The 15487-nt window shown below is 50.7% G+C and overlaps 1 protein-coding gene across 5 annotated transcripts in view; it reads left to right on the top strand.

The window, feature by feature from the left end:
* The first annotated feature begins 469 nt into the window (after positions 1-469).
* TNFRSF21 (TNF receptor superfamily member 21) overlaps positions 470-15487 on the top strand; it is a 34667-nt gene continuing 19649 nt past the window's right edge. For 2 of the 5 annotated variants that reach the window (XM_074861436.1, XM_074861432.1), the window contains exons 1-3: positions 5023-5116; positions 6239-6893; positions 8611-9108. In XM_074861436.1, the coding sequence (XP_074717537.1) occupies positions 5033-5116; positions 6239-6893; positions 8611-9108 (1237 nt within the window). In that variant the 5' untranslated portion in view covers positions 5023-5032. Of the gene's footprint in view, positions 625-1459; positions 1619-5022; positions 5117-6238; positions 6894-8610; positions 9109-15487 lie in introns of those variants that run through there. The other 3 variants (XM_074861434.1, XM_074861433.1, XM_074861435.1) reach the window with 3 other exon arrangements.

Genomic DNA, 15487 nt, shown 5'->3' with positions numbered 1-15487 from the left:
CCCGCGGACGGCGGGTCACCAGCCTGAAGCAGCCGGGCGGGGTGTGGGTGGGGGATCCGCCGGCGCGGAGAGCCGCGCAGGCTGCTTGGGTGAATGTGAAGGGGGGGGAGGAACGGGACGGGACACGCGGTGCTGCATCGCGCTGCGGAGCTTCCAGGCAGCCTTACGCGGCCGCGGAGGGAATATGTGGGGGTGGAGGTGGTGGGGGTGGGAGGGGTGCGCGCTGCGCGGCGCTGCGCGGGGGGGGGCGCCCTTGTGCGTTTGTCTTGCGCGGCCGGGTGACGCCACAAAGGCCGCCCCGCCCCGCCGCGCCGCCCCACGTGCGCGCCGCCCCGCCGCGGCAGTGCGCAGCCGGCGGCCCCGCAGGCAGGTGGGAGCGCGGCGGGCGGCTGGGCCCCCGCCCCGCCCCGCCCGGCCCGGCCCCGGCCCCGGCCCGCCGCCATGGGCGCCTGCCCCCCCCCACCCCCCCCCCACCCCCGGCCGCCGCCGGCCCCCCGCCCCGCCGCGTAAGGCAGCGCGGCTGGACGGGCAGCGCCTCGCCCGCAGCGCTGCGCGGCGGCCCCGGCCCCGGCCGCCACCATGGGGGCCGCCGCGGCGTGCCGGAGCGCCGCCACCTTCCTCACGGTGAGTGTTTGGGGGGGGGGGGGGAGTTGGTGTCGCTCCGTCCCTGCGGGCGCAGCGGCGCCGCCCGCGTAAGATCCGCGGGGGTGGGGGGATATGCTGCAGTGCGAGGCTGCCTGCACGCCCCTCCTGCATGCCTGGTGGGGGGGATATGCGTGTATTTGGGTGTCCTGGTGTCCCCTCTCCGCGGCGCCGTGGGGTGTGCGGGGCTCCCCTGTGCCTTCCCCGGGGGGTACTGCCCGCGCCGGCCCCTGCACCCCCAGCCCTGGCAGCGGGCACTGGCTGGGTGAGATTACCGCCCCCCCCCCCCCCATCCTCTCCATCCCCGTGTTACTGCAGGCGGGCAAAGGGCCGCGTCCTCTCCGGAGGCTTCATCCAGGGCTGTGCCGCCCCTCGAGGTGTGAGCGATCCTTGCTTCGCCCCCCTGCCCCCGCTCCCGAAGCTCGGCACGGGGTTGGGGTCAGTTTGTCCGTCCGTCCATCCATCCCAGCTGCTTCTCTTGCCATTCACCGCCGCTGCTTGCAGGCAGCTGCCCTGACTTAACCGGGCAACGTTTTCCGGTGAGTTCACCTTCAGGTTTCCCTTCCCAGGTAGGGCCCTTCCCCATCAGCGCTTTGGGGCTACATCCTGTCTTTTTGGGGAGAGACGGTAATTCGGTGTGTCAGGCGCACGCCGCAGCTGCTGCGGCTGGGTTGTGTAACCGAGGAGTGCACTTGCTCTTGAACTCAAGGTGGGTCTTAGCAAGCTGGTGCTGGCTCGACAGGAATCCGAGTAAACAAAAAATAATCTAAAGCTGGGAGAGCATTAGTGGGGAAACAGCCTTGTCGCTTTGAAGGCGAAGGGTAACTTTGCGGAGCAGCCCGGGTCCGTGCATGGTGCTGGCTGGGTGCTCCCGAGCGCCGGGTTCCCGCTGGGAGAGGCGAGTGCTGCTGTGTGCCTGGAAGATGAGATGCTGAGGGGGAGCTTGAGATATGGAGCTCCAGCTGGGATCCTGGAGGTCAGTCGGGAATGGCGGGTGTAGAGGGAAGAGGGGCGGGGCGGGGGGGAAAGACCTTTAGGTGTAGGGAAATAAAACAGCAATTTTGCAAAATGAAGCTGAGAGCAAATGTGTGTGTGTACTGCTTGTGCGTGCATGTACTCAAACCTCTGTCCGTGTTGATCATACGAGCGAAAGAGCCACAGGACAAAATTCCCATTTGCTCGTGAGCTGGCAGGATGCTCTCTTGGCCATTGGCCAGGGTTTCTTCATCCGACATCATCATCTTCAAAAATTTGGGCAACTCCCTTTGGCCCCACAAGGAGTTAATGGCTTTCCAATGTGATGGAAGTACGTTCACATCAATACTTGGTGGATCTCTCACTGGTGCGGCAAACTCGGATCCGCCCGGCCGCTTGGTTTTTCAGCGACGGCTGCTTGGTTTTTGAGCCGTAGCTGCTCGGCAGTGGCTGTGTAAGGCTGATGTTGGCTGTGGTTTCCCTGGCTTGCCGTGGGCTTTGGGCACCCGCCAGCTGCCGCAAGGTAGTTTCTACCATCTCCCCCAATGCCCTCGCCTTGAATAGGCACGATGTCACCTTGCTTAGACTCGGGGCTTTCAGGAGCCTGGGGGATTTCCTCTGCTTGGAGCAAAACTGTGGCTGCTAGGGATGCTCATGGGCTCTGGTCAGCGCTGGCTGCAGGAATAGCTGCTGGGTTTTCCTTTGTGGGGACCAGATGTGCCAGCTGGTGCTGCTGTTTTGGCACGCTCGGCTGCCAGCGTTTTGCTCTCGAGATGTAGCAAAGGGACTGCTAAGCAGGGTAAGCCCTGGACTCTCGGTTTCACAAACCCCAAACCAGCTGGTCGTGTTGCAAGAAACGGAAACTTGCTTTGCTCTTCGATACTCCGCTCACAGGCAACTTTTTTCGGAGTGAGTAACTTGATCCTTTTTACAGTGAGCTGGACAGGAGGTGGGCTCCTCCTGTCTGTGAAGTTACCATAAAACTTCCAGACCGGTCTTTCTGGGTTTGTTTTATAGTTTTTTTTTTTTCCTCCTTTAATGTAACAAGCAACTTCCCAGTGCTGGTTGGCGGAGGGTGCAGCTGACCTTCAGGAAGGGGGGTGGGCTGTGCAGCCCATCCCTGACCTGTGCCAAGGCATCGCCATGGAGCCAGCTGCCATTTCTACCAAATTCTCCTGGTTTTGCTTGGAAACAGTTCCCAGAGTATCAGTTTAGCACTGTCAGTCTTTGCTTGCTTACAGCTCTCTGCTCCCGCACTTTTCTAGCAGCGTCAAGTGCCCTGCGTTTAGCTGGCTTTTGTCTTTTTTTCCTTTTTTATTTTTTAGGTTTGTCACTGCTTCCGTGCAGGGCTGGCAGCAGGGCAGCACTGTACACAACCTAAGATTGACTGTCTTAAGGTGTCACCCTGTTTTGGGACACAAATGCTTGTTGATCCAACTTTCTGCTGGTGTTTTGAGTCCCAGAGGAGCCGTTGTGTTCCCAGCTGCATCCCCTCTGCCACGTGCCCAGGAAGTTTGTGGCCCCCTAAAAGCTATTCTAGGGTAAATTAGTGCAAATTGCTCATCAGGTCTCTCCTGCAGCATGCAGTTATTTAAGAGGGTGATGGAGGCATGGCATGGATGTCATTGGGATGGAGTCATCTAGCTGGGAGGTGGTAAGGTGGGTCATGCCCACGTCAGCTGTGGGATGCTGCTGGCTCGCGGGTTTGTTTGCAGCTAAGCACAAAGGTCCCCTTGTCTGAGCCATTTCCCTGATATGGGGAGGTGAAAATGGGAGCGTTCCCAAGCCTGATCTGCTTTCCTCATACCATAAAACCTCCATGTGTTGGAATGGGTGAAGGTGGCTGGGAAGTGCCTTTGCCTGTGCGGTGCAGGGCGTTGGTGCTGAGTTGGGGATGCTCTTTGGGATTGTGGCCACCCTGTCCCGCTTGACCCTTTTGGCTTTGGTGTTGAGAGCTACTCCTGCATTGGGCACAGAGAGCAGCACCGAAACTGCTTGAAACCAAATCTGCTCTTTAGTGTTGTCTTGCACCCGTTCCTTTTTTTATGTGTTTTTTTGTTACCCTATACACTTTCTTTGGTGTTGGAGTAATGAACTGAAATCCAGCGGCTAAGCAGAGCCCACTTCATTACTCTGTTGCTTTTGCCACTGAAACTGGGTGTACCAGCCAGAAAAGTCTATAGTTTTGTGTGCTGCTGGGCAGCCCTGAGGATGAGGGACCAAACCAGCAGACACCCTTTTTTGTTGAAGATGTCTTCTTGCTCCTGGCTCTCTATCAGATCTGAGTGGTCCCAACCGCAGAAGCTGAGCAGCTGAGTTTTTTTTTTAGGGACCAGAAGTGCCAATCTGAATAAATAGCAAATTCTCAGTGCTGCTTATCCTTCCCCCACAGGGACTTGCTGTTGTCCCTAAGCTTGGAAGTGCATGTGCAGCTGAAGATCTGGAGATGTGCAAAAGTGCCAGTGCCACTTTGCTGAGGATAGGGTTTGGAAAAAAAAAAAACAAACAACAAAACCAAACCAAAAAAAAACCCCACCCTGGTGCTGTTGCAGTAGTGCAGGTCCCACTGACTTTAGTTACTTGGATGAGTGATGGAAAGATCCCGGAGATGGGAAGGAAAGGGAGAGCAAGGGGGGACCGGTGGCACGTGCCTGTAGCAGGGTTGTCCGTGGGTTTCCTGAGGTCTGGCTTGATGAAGAGGGAGAAATCAGGATCTGAGACGGCAGCACACAGCTCATCGCTGGCAAGGCAGGAGAGCTGCTGCCTGTCCTGCTTCTCCTGACACCCTGTCCCGCTCAGTGTCAGCATAGGGAGGAGGATGAGTAACACGGGTGACCCCCCCACGCAACCTCAAGAGGCCGGATCCTGCTTCATCTGGTTTGCTAATGCAGGGTTGCGTCATGGAGATTACGGGCGGCAGGTTTCCTTAGAGCCAGCTAAGCACTTCGTTAAATCATGTCTTAGGGGAGGGGAAAAATAAAATGCATCCTGTAAACCTTTGCTGCCTGCCAGGGCAGCCCCGCTTTTTAATTTGACGTGCTGTAATTAGCCTGGCCGCTGCAGGATCTTTGTCAACTCCTGCGGGTTTACCTGCTTCTGCCTGCTCTGTAATTGCTGCTTCAGGGGAAAAAAAAAAATAAAAAAAATAAAAAAAATTGAAGTGTTTTGTACAAATCCCAAGCCGTAAATTATTTAGCAGGTGAAACAGAAATGTGCTGTGTGTTTCCAGGAAGCAAGAGACTGCACCAAAAATGACGCGGCGCAGCTTGCGGCTCTGCCGCGATGTGCCTTCTGCAGAGTCATGTTGTTGGGAGGCTGTTTTTTTTTTTCTTCTGAATGTATTCTTGCTGGCTGATAGCCTGGAATAGGTAGCAGAGCAAGAGGCGAGGGCTTGTGTAACATAGCCGAGTGATCTATGTGCCTGGCTGTGCAGTTGAAAAGTGTTAGGGTCTCTGGTCTTCTTACCTTCAGTGTAGGAAAGCACCTTTGGAAATTCAAGGTAACGTTGGCTCATTGTTCTGTCTCCCTCCTAACTCAGCCTGAAGCTGTTTGAAAATGTTTTTTCTATTGCTTTGCATGTTATATGAGGTTGTGTCAGCCTTTCTTCTGATACATCTTTTGTTCTTGCTGTCTTATCTCTGCTGGCATAACTGACATTAAATCCAGGGACCGGAGGTCTCCTGGAGGAAGAGGAGATCCTGCTTGGTAGATGGAGGTTCTTTTGGCCATGGAGCAGCCTCAATGCAAAGGAATTAAGGGAATAAAGCCCTGGGATTGGAAATAGGTAAACAGATTTGTAGCAGCCATCTAGCCAAGCCCAACTGGGTGCAGTTCAGTGTCTAAAAACTGGAGACCTTTTACCTGTATCTGATGCAATGAGGAACTGAGTTACAGCAGAGTTCCTCAAAGAGCTTAAAAATAGCATCAGGTTTTCTCTTCTGTTGCCAACGCATCTGGTTTAAAGTGGGTTGAGATGTGGTTGGAGTCTCGAGGCAGAACATCCCTTGAGGTCTCACCAAACCCTACGCTTGTGCAGGGTCATAAAAAAATCATGAAAGTGCAGAGGAGCTGAGAAATAGTCCGGTAATGCCCGCTAGCCTGGATTTCATCCTGGTTTGTGTTATTTAGAAAGGCAACTGTTTGAACAAGTGCAAATTAATAAATACAGAGGAAGAAAGTTTTACAGGTCAGAGCTGCCACCTGCATGTGTGTTTTGTCTTCTTGGCAAGCGCCTGGCTTGTGCTGGAGCCTCTCAGCCCTGAAATGCAAAGCTGGTCTGAATTCTCCTGGGGTGGCCAGGTAGCACATACTGCTGAAACACAATTAGCAGTATTTACCGCCATGGCAGGGTTGCAGTGTAAATGATGCTTAGTCTCGCTGAGAAGCGTGGTGTCAAATTTAAGGAATTATAATCATAGCTGGGGATGTGTCCGGAGAGTGTGCTGCTGTCTGCACTGGTTCTCTTCCACCCTGACCTTGCTGAGCTCCCACCCCTGGGTGTAGAAACAACTCTGTGGTCCCACGGCTTTGGGACATCCCTTGTGATCCTGCAAGGGATCGCTGGCAGGGAGGGCTCCGGTCATGCACTGTTGTTGACTAATACCTCCTGCCTGTCTTCCAGCTGCTCATGCTCCTTGGCACCGCTGATGGTCAGTCGAAGCTGACCTCCGAGCAGAATGCCATCAGCCTCTCCCCTGGCAAGTACCGCCACTTGGACCGTGCCACCAACAAAGAGCTGATCTGCGACAAATGTCCTGCAGGAACCTATGTGTCTAAACATTGTACGAAGAGTACCTTAAGAGAGTGCAGCCCTTGTCCAGATGGGACTTTTACGAAGCATGAAAATGGCATAGAGCGATGCCACCCTTGTAGAAAACCCTGTGAACTGCCAATGATTGAGAAAACTCATTGTACTGCCTTGACTGACCGCGAGTGCACTTGCCTGTCTGGTACGTTTCAGACGAACGATACCTGTGTCCCTTACACGGTGTGCCCGGTCGGCTGGGGTGTCCGCAAGAAAGGAACTGAGACAGAAGACGTTAGGTGCAAGCCGTGCCCTCGTGGTACCTTTTCTGATGTGCCTTCTAGTGTGATGAAGTGCAAAACATACACTGACTGCTTTGGGAAAAACATGGTGGTCGTCAAGCCTGGGACGAAGGAGAGTGACAACGTCTGTGGTTCTCCAGCGTCTCTTCCGAACACATCCTTGACTTCATCAAGCACTGAAGCAGGTGAAGAGCCCTATGAAGTTCCACCAACTGCTCATCTTCCCAAAGGTAATGTCCACCACTGAAACAGATGTGGTTTTGGTTGTGGGATTGTGTTCCTGCTGTGTTCAGGGTTGACTTTAGGCTCTTGAAGAGCAACCTGCTCCAAAGTGTGGGTGGTGCTTTTGTTTCTTGGCCAGGAGGCAGCTCTGGGGTGCATCAGGTTGTCCTCACTTGTGTTAAACCACGCTTAATAACATTTTCACTGGGACTATAGTCGTGATTGTACTCCTGGCTGTCCTACTGTTTGGACTGAAAGGACATCACGTTCCCCAGCTGCTTTTCCCATCTGTGTGTTGTGCTGGCACAAGTCTTTGTGCATACGTGGCAAACTTGAGCAGGGTGCAGCAGGAAAACCCCGACAGGAGAGGAGCTTTGCTCCACCAGACTCCTTTCCTGCCCATGCTTTCTTTGCTGCGTTTTGCCCCATACTGTGCCAGCATATCAGCTGGAATGGGAAACGTTGCCAAAACAGCCCGCCAGGAATCTAGGCTGTGCCATAAATTTTTTTCTTTAACCTCTAAGATTTCTGTTAGTTATCACTGGTGAGGAGAACCAAGTTAAATTCCCTATTCTCTTATTTAATTGGAAATGATATACGATCCCAGTCTTTATGGAGATGTTTTAGCCATGGCTGATTGCAGTGGTGCTGTGGGACCCCATCTGAGGTGATGCTCAGCACTCCCTGGAAAGCAGCCTACTTACAGTGTCTCAAATGAGGCATTTTATTAAAAAAATGCAACTTCTGGTGGCCTGTACACCTGAGCTGGTGAATGCAATAGCAGGGAAGTGTTGACAGTGGTAGACTCCCAGTCCTTATCCTTTGTTATGTCTCAAAGTTTGATACCATGTTTGTGTATCACTGGGAGAGCACACAAGGGTGTTCCCTGAACTTTGAAATCAACTGTAGACAATTAGGTAAAAGTTAAAGTGTTTTCCCTGTTTGTATCCTGGTCAGAGTGTTTTGGGTAACCAAGACAGAGGCAAAGTCAGGTTACAGATAGTTACACCCACTCTCTGGCTCAGCTGGGTTGAGACATAATCTTCAAAAGCTGAGTTTCTAAAGTAAGCTCCAGTTTTTGCCATAACAGCCCTTCCTCTTCTCAGCCAGCTTTGGTCATGCATCTGGCTGGGACCTGAGAGCTGTTGGTCGATAAGAAAACTCAATAAAGATGGAAAGTAGCTCTTAGGGGGAGGTTTGCTTTCTTTTGTTGCTTCAGAAACCTGTTTTGTAGCTGATGCATCCACAGCTGCTTGCAGTGCTGATAAAAAAGTTTGTGCTTCCTTAACAAAACACAGTAGAGAGATACTAAGCCTCCAAATTGTCCTGTATTTCTAGCCCAAATGCTAAATTCCACAATTGGAGTAAAATTAATGTTCATAAACCTAAGAAAGAAAAAACAACTCCCTGATAGTTGTAGGTTTTCTGGGAAATACTGAATATGAGGCAAACACAGATTGACAACATGCCTTTAACTCATCTTTTCTTTAATGAGCTGCCAACAGCCTTAACCAACAAGGGTCATTTTTACCTTGAACCTACCTCTGTAACTGTACCCATCTGTTCCCAGAGCCAAACCTCAACTTCACCTATTCCCTTTCTCGCTGCTTGGCATTGGGTTTCTGTCTGCTGGCCAAGCAGATGCTCAGGCAGGTCTTAGACTGTGATGCGATGCCGTATCGCGTCTCCGGTGCCGTGACACTGAACTCGCCTCTCCTTTTACAGGTCTGAACTCTTCAGTTCCTGATTTTGTCCCCTCTCCAGCACCACGCGCGTCCAGCAGCATGGCAGAGCCGGCAGGCTACTACAACGAAACCTCGTCCAACGAAACGGATGGCGCTGGTGGGATCCTCACAGGCTCCAGCACCACCGGCCAGGCACAGAGCTACCGGCACAAGCAGACCAGCCAAGCACTGGAGAAGCAGCCGTCGCTGGAGATGGTGGGGGGTGAGAAGTCCAGCGTCCCATACAGGCCCCCCCGGCGAGGTCCGCAGAACAGCCACCAGCACTTTGACATCAACGAACACTTGCCGTGGATGATTGTCCTGTTCCTGCTGCTGGTCCTGGTGGTTATCGTTGTCTGCAGTGTCAGGAAGAGCTCACGGACTCTGAAGAAGGGACCCAGGCAAGATCCCAGTGCCATTGTGGAAAAAGCTATTATGAAAAAGTCCACCACCCCAACGCAGAACAGGGAGAAGTGGATCTATTACTGCAACGGGCACGGTGAGCAGGAGCGACTGGGGGCCGCGGGGGGTACTGTCCTCTCTACCATCCCACATGGTGCTTTGGAGGGGCTGCCCCCCATGTCCAGTGACCAGTTGCTTTTCTGACGTGCTGGGTTTTGTAGCAAGGACAAAGTCCATATACTGGTTCCTCAGGTGTTTCTCTGTCCTTGGATTCTCCCCCTTGCTGTTCCCATGGTGTGTCCCTGCTCCTGAAGGAAGGGTTAATTGAGCGAATGTCACCTGCTTGCCCTAGCTCCTCTCCTTCTCCTTCTCCTTCTCACCCATCCTTGATAGAAGGATCTTGAATGAAGGCGCCTTCTTATTTCCCCCCCCCGCCCCCTCCTTCCCACTTTTCTGTTTTGCACTCTCCTTATTTTCTCGGTGACTCAGGCGTGGGTCTGGTTGTCTTTCATGTTGTCCTTTTTCCCCTCACCCTGTCTGTTTCTGGAAGACTGAGTCATTACCCGCCTCTTGGCAGCGCCTCAATTTCAGGTTCTTAGCCCTAAATCCTGACTGCTGGCTTGTGTCCCCAGCCCTTCGCCCATGCTGGAGCCAGGAAGGTTGTCCTTAAAGTCTGTGTCGTGGAGGCGTACAGCTCCATGAGTATTGTCGGGTCTTCCTGGAGGCTCTGCTTTGTAGTGTTTTCTGTTCTTTTGGTTCATTTTGACTTGCTGTCAGCTTTTTGACGAGACTTTAAAGATGACCTGTTGTGGTCATTAAATTGAAATTTGTAAAAATCAATGATAAATTAATGGTGTCATGAATGTGAACACCGAGCAGCCATGATCTCCCTAGTAGGATGTATGGTTCTTCCTCTGCAAAGCTACAGTGGCAATTCTGACACTCCCCTTTTCCTGTGCAAACAGCACTGACGAGTCCTTTCTTTGGGTTGAGGTTGCTCAACCTTAAACATCCGTTCAGTTAACCTTTAGAAAAGCACATTTAACAAGAGGGGCCAAACAAAGAATGGATTGAAAAAAGATCGGAAGGTTTAAGAGAGATCAGTCCTTGATGAAAGTCATCCATGAGTGCTTAAGTACAAAGCAAAGAAGGCTTTGAGTAGGGCGTCTTCTGTCATGTACTCTCTTCTCTTTTGTGCCGATTAATAGACCTATACTTTGTTTGCCTTCATTAATGCATTTATAGAAACAAAAGGTCTTGTTGGAATTAGTTTTGTGCCTTCTGTTTGTGCTACTTATCAGGTTTTTTTTAACTCTCTTGAATTCTTGCGGTACAGTTCCTTGAGCTTTCTTCTGTTTGTGATAACTTTTTCCAGTAACCCCTGCACTCCATTGTCTCTAAAATCTGTACCTGAAGCATGGTCCTTGAGGCTATGGTGAGTGATCTGCAATGGGGTTTCAGAACGTTACTAGATGTCCTTATTTGTGGGCACTACCAGAAATACTACGTGGCTTTGACCATGGTTCATTGACCAAAAGCAGCTGGCTGTTACTAACTTGTAGTAACTTTTTTCCCCAAGACCTTAATTTCAGTTGGTTGAATTTCTGACTCTCTCCTGTTTTATGAAGCATCTTAGAGCAGGAGCTGACTTTGTATAGGGCAGGGAGTGCTCAAGTGCAGGGACAAGACCAAGTTGCTTTGAGCAGGTGCAGCTCTGGTTTCTAAATGGGTGTTTCAGACACTGTGCAGAAATAAATGCCCGTACTGCAGCTGGTCCTTCTCCTGGAGGCCACGTTAGAGCTGCCTTTGTGGGCAGTGCTGTGTGTTTGGCCACCAAGCATGATTCACGTTAAAGAAACAGTGCACGTAAGAGAAGGTGATACATGGTGAGCAGTGAGGCTGTGTTAGCCCATTTGGGTATAACCCCACCTCCCAGATCTTGTCGTCCTTTGGGGGACAGCATTATTCATGGTGCATCCTGTGCTTCTCAAGGTGAGTTGTTCCAGTCTTGTCTGTCATCCTTTAACAGCTGAATTCAGTTAGTGCATCACATTCACAAAGGTATTTGCTAAGTTTTTGCCTTGTCTTGGGAATAAGCTGAATGTAACAACAAAACCACGTTTAGATGATAAACTGGCCCAGTATCTGACCAGGTCTATCAGGTCTGGAGACAAACTGCCCTGTTAGTCTGGGCTCCTGGCTGGGTAGTTTTGCACATCCCTCCCAGTCATTCTTGCAATAGTCACGCTGGTTCCGTGTTGGCACGGGTGGCTTCATGACTTCCTCCTGTCACTGAATGTCCTCAGTTGAACTTCGTGCTATGAAGGCAGACAGACGAGCGCAAACCAATTAATGTTTTGTCTTGCTTTGAGTGCAGCTCTGGTGTTGCCTAAATCGTGTTGTGTTAGCTGGAAGGGCCTTGCTCATTAGTTCTTACATGGTGGTGGTGCTCTGTCATGTCAGATTTGGAAATTGTTCTCCTCCACAGTGGTGTATAAATCCCTCTTTGGTTTTCCTATTGAAACGTCTGGCTCTTAAGACTGTTTACTTGAAACAAGAGAAGATGTAGTGCCATAGAGGAATTGACCTTTTACTTAATAACTGGCTGTACAGCTAAGATGTACTGCAGAGCTGCAGCGTCATGGCTTAGCTTTCTGCTGTTCTAGCAGTGTTTGTACCCAAATCATGCTTCATCCTGAAGCAGTATTTCAAACGAGCGTGAATATGGCCAGGAACAAACTTCAAGCAGTTGCAAAGAAATCTTTCCCCTCCTGTGCTGCTAGTGCAGATCCCTCCATGATAGGCAGCCAGAGCAAAGCCTCCATAGGTGTGAGGACCACAGTTGCTTCTCAGGTCTTCAGGTGGCAGCCTGGTTTGTGGTTGTACAAGGGGTGTGGAGGGCAAGCAATTAGGTTTAAGTCATTTTCTGAGGCTGGGGGTGAAGCCCCAGAGTCTGGTGCTGGCAGTGCACCCGCATTCATATGACCTCCCCACCTATATGTTGGCTGGCCACGCCAACAAGGGGTTGGGGAGTGTTTATTGTCGGGGCAAAGCCTATGTACGTAGTTGTTGCGCACAGTCTCCCTCACTTCCTTCTAGTTTACTATCTCCTCCCTCCTAATCCTTTCAGTAAACAGCTTTAACCTTTGAAAGGGAAGACTGGGTCTGACGTCGGTGCTGCAGCCTCTGCTCAAGGAGCTGTGTTTGGGCAGCTGACCTCACTCCGGCACCTCTCAAGCCTTCTGTGGTGCCAGACAGACATCCAAGGCTTTGCCTGGTTGAAGTATTTTATTACTGATTGCCTCAAGCCCATCAGTTCCAGGTAAAGTGTGGTCAGGGTGGCATTAGCACTGTTTGGTGCTGGAGCAAAGACATCTCGCTGTGGTTGGGCTGCTTCCCAAGAGAGGAGGATTTTAGGGTGGAAACAGTGGTTCAAACTCTTGCCCAGTTCCCGAAGGTGCTTGATATACTGAATTGCCTAAATAGATGAGATAGGCGTGCGATCCTGCACAGCAGTTGTTGTCATGGGGCATTTCACTTGTCCTTATTTCCCCGTGAGGTGTCTATGCCCCGTGCGCTCTCTGGTTATAATACATGCCTTAAATAACAGCCCAAACCTAAAAATAGCAGTAGCTTGGGAGGCTGGTGTTAAAACTAGGCCTGTGTCCTTAACATGGACACGTTCCAGCTAAGATGGCAAATGCCAATGATTCTCGCTGGATTAAATGGTTCAGAGGTCTGGGAAGAGCTTGCGATGACTAATGGCCTGAGTTAGCAACCAGCCTACCTCCACGTCTGTCCTCGTGTCCATCCCCATGACAGGGGTTCTCCCGAGCACTCCAAGGTCTCACCTACACAGGATTGAGAAGGTAGAGCAACACCAACGGTACAGCTGTGGTTGGAGAAGCTGGACCTCTTGCTGCTTCAGCTGGCTCTTACATTGTAGCCCCTGCAAATGGGAATCCAAAGGGGAAAAACAGTTTGCCAAAGTTTTCCAAAGAAATTATCAGCGTGGTGCCTGAACGACGTGGGTACTGGGCTGATAGTGCTCTGTGGTTTTAACCTTGTACCTTTTAGAAGATCAAGAACAGCCTACACACTGGAAACACTTTCTTCTAAACAATCCCTTTATTTTAGCAAATAGCCATTTCCTTTCTTCAACTGTTTCCAAAGGCAAGGAATTGAGCTTGCAGAAACCTTTCAATAAAAATAGAGAGTTGAAGCCTGTCTCTTGAACGTCTCGGAAGTGCCAAATTTGGCATCGTTCTATGTCAAACGTGAAGATGGGCTTGAAATCATCTTGCAGAAATTGCTGATAGTGTTGCCTTTTGACTTTCACCCATTGAGTAGCAGAGGATGAAAGGCAAAGACTGTGTAAAATGTTATGTTTTGGGGTAAAATCTGTGTATAGAAGAAGCTGCCTGAAATGATGTGCCAAGAGTCAAGAAGAGAGTTTGGTGATTATTTTTTTTTCTGGGAGTTGAAAGACTGAAGAACAGATCTTGGCAGCACTGGCCTGGCATGAGATGCCACTTCCCTTTTATTTTTCTTCAAGTCTGGTAATTGCACATTATTACAGTGGGTGGTGAGAGCGAAGCCAGGAAGCCTCTGGTTAAATAATCAGAGAAATAAACTGTTCTGCAAAAGCTGTTTGCAGCCGAGATGGAGCTGAGGCTTGACTGCAGGTAGAAGAGTGTTTACTGAAGATGGCTCAAGGTCAGAGTGGGGAGCTAAGGGATGATGCTGGAAAGATGGGGAGTGTCAGGATTTGAGGGTCTTGGTTGCTCAGTTATTGGGACTCCCAGTTGTCAGCATGTTGGGAGCCATGATCATCTTTGTTGGCAGTTCATAGAGAATAGTCCTTGGCTTGCAGCTCGGTTGCTGTAGGACCAGGGCTAGGCTGGGGCTTGGCCTGCTCCCAAGGAAGTTGTTGAGGGTCTTGAAGAGGGACCACATCCTTGTACCTTGGAGAGTCTGATGCTGCACTGCAGCTCTGAAGCATCCCCATGTGAATATAACCAGCAGGTATGTTGGGAGTATGCATTGGGATGTTTGGGTCTGCAGACTTGTCCTCACATGGAATCAGATACTCATTTATGGTTAGTGTTGGAAGATGCTTATCAGAGTAAAATTACTTGATTCTTTTTCTTTTAAAGAGACAGCACATGGCCAAAAAAAGCCCACACATAACCATAATCCTTTATATAGATTCATCACCTAATGAAGGGAAGCAAGTGCGTGGAAACAACCCAGCAGGGGATACTCTTCCTCAGGTGTTGTGTCACTCCTTATTCAACTGCTATCCTAAATAAGGAAAACCCAGCTGCAGCGATGGCGCTCACAGGTCCATGCATGATTCTGGATGCTACTTTAGGACACCTCCTTATGCGTGTATGGGTAAATGAGATGAAAGCCACTTAGTGTGGTGGTTTTGTTTTGTAGCTGTAGTTTTCCCTTTGATCAGCTCCTGAACAGATCGCAGCTTGGTGGCAGGAGCATCACGCTGGGAGGCAGGGCGAGGATGGAGGAGCTGCTGTGGAAACGCACCCCTGGGGACTCCGTCTCTTCTGCACATCTGCAGATCTGGGGAGGAGCGATGGGGTTGAAAGTTTCACCAGTCTCAAACTCTGGTGACCTCAAGGTGTTGTGCCTAGACCACAGGTAGGGCAGAGATGGCCAGCAGCATCTCACAAGGGCGGGTGTGCCCATTGCTGCTAACATAATTTGGTAATTGCGGTTACACCTGGATAGGAGCAGCCCTGGGCTTGTGTGCAAACCCTAATAAGAGTCTGGCAGGCAGAGCATGAGATAAGGGATTAATGTCTGTCTCCCTGCCAAAACGAAGAAGCAGAAGGTGTTCATTTGTTTTTTTTTCAAAGCAGTCTCTCTTCTGGCATCTGCATCTTAATAATCTGCAGATGACTGCTGGTCCTCTAATGTCAGCCTGCCCAACTTAGCAAAGTAAGACCCAGGCAGAAAGGGAGCCTGTTAAATTGGAAGGGGCAAGTATGTGCCAGGCACTGTGAGGAATATGGATGCTGTGGTACTGCTGAGCCTTAAAACAGGAATGTTCCCTTGCTGGAGCTTGTTTGACCGTGCGGGAGCTCTGCATTTCATGCTACCTTTGCTCCAACACAGGAGCAATGCTCTGCTTCAGAGTGGGTTGAAGCAGCATTTTATCTGCAACACAGACCTCTGCCATGGGAGCTTTGGGGTGAAAGCTGAGAAGTTAGAAAAAAACCATCTTCCTTAAACTACTTAACTTACAACTTTGCTCAGGTTTGCCCCAAACTCACCAACCTTTTGGGAATCTCTGTGGTTTCCAAAGGGCGTATGCAGGAGCTGACCAAGGCTTCATGGTGAAAGGGAGCCTTGGAAAACATGAGCGAGGGATCTGTTTTGCTTAGAAAGGAGGAAACATAATCATGTGCAGGTTTATCATATCTTGCTCTTCAGCCTTACTGCATTAGCAGGCC

This window comes from Strix uralensis, chromosome 3 (genome assembly GCF_047716275.1).
Source record: "Strix uralensis isolate ZFMK-TIS-50842 chromosome 3, bStrUra1, whole genome shotgun sequence".
In the NCBI taxonomy this organism is placed as follows: Eukaryota; Metazoa; Chordata; class Aves; order Strigiformes; family Strigidae; genus Strix; species Strix uralensis.
This window is presented reverse-complemented; position numbering and strand designations above follow the sequence as displayed.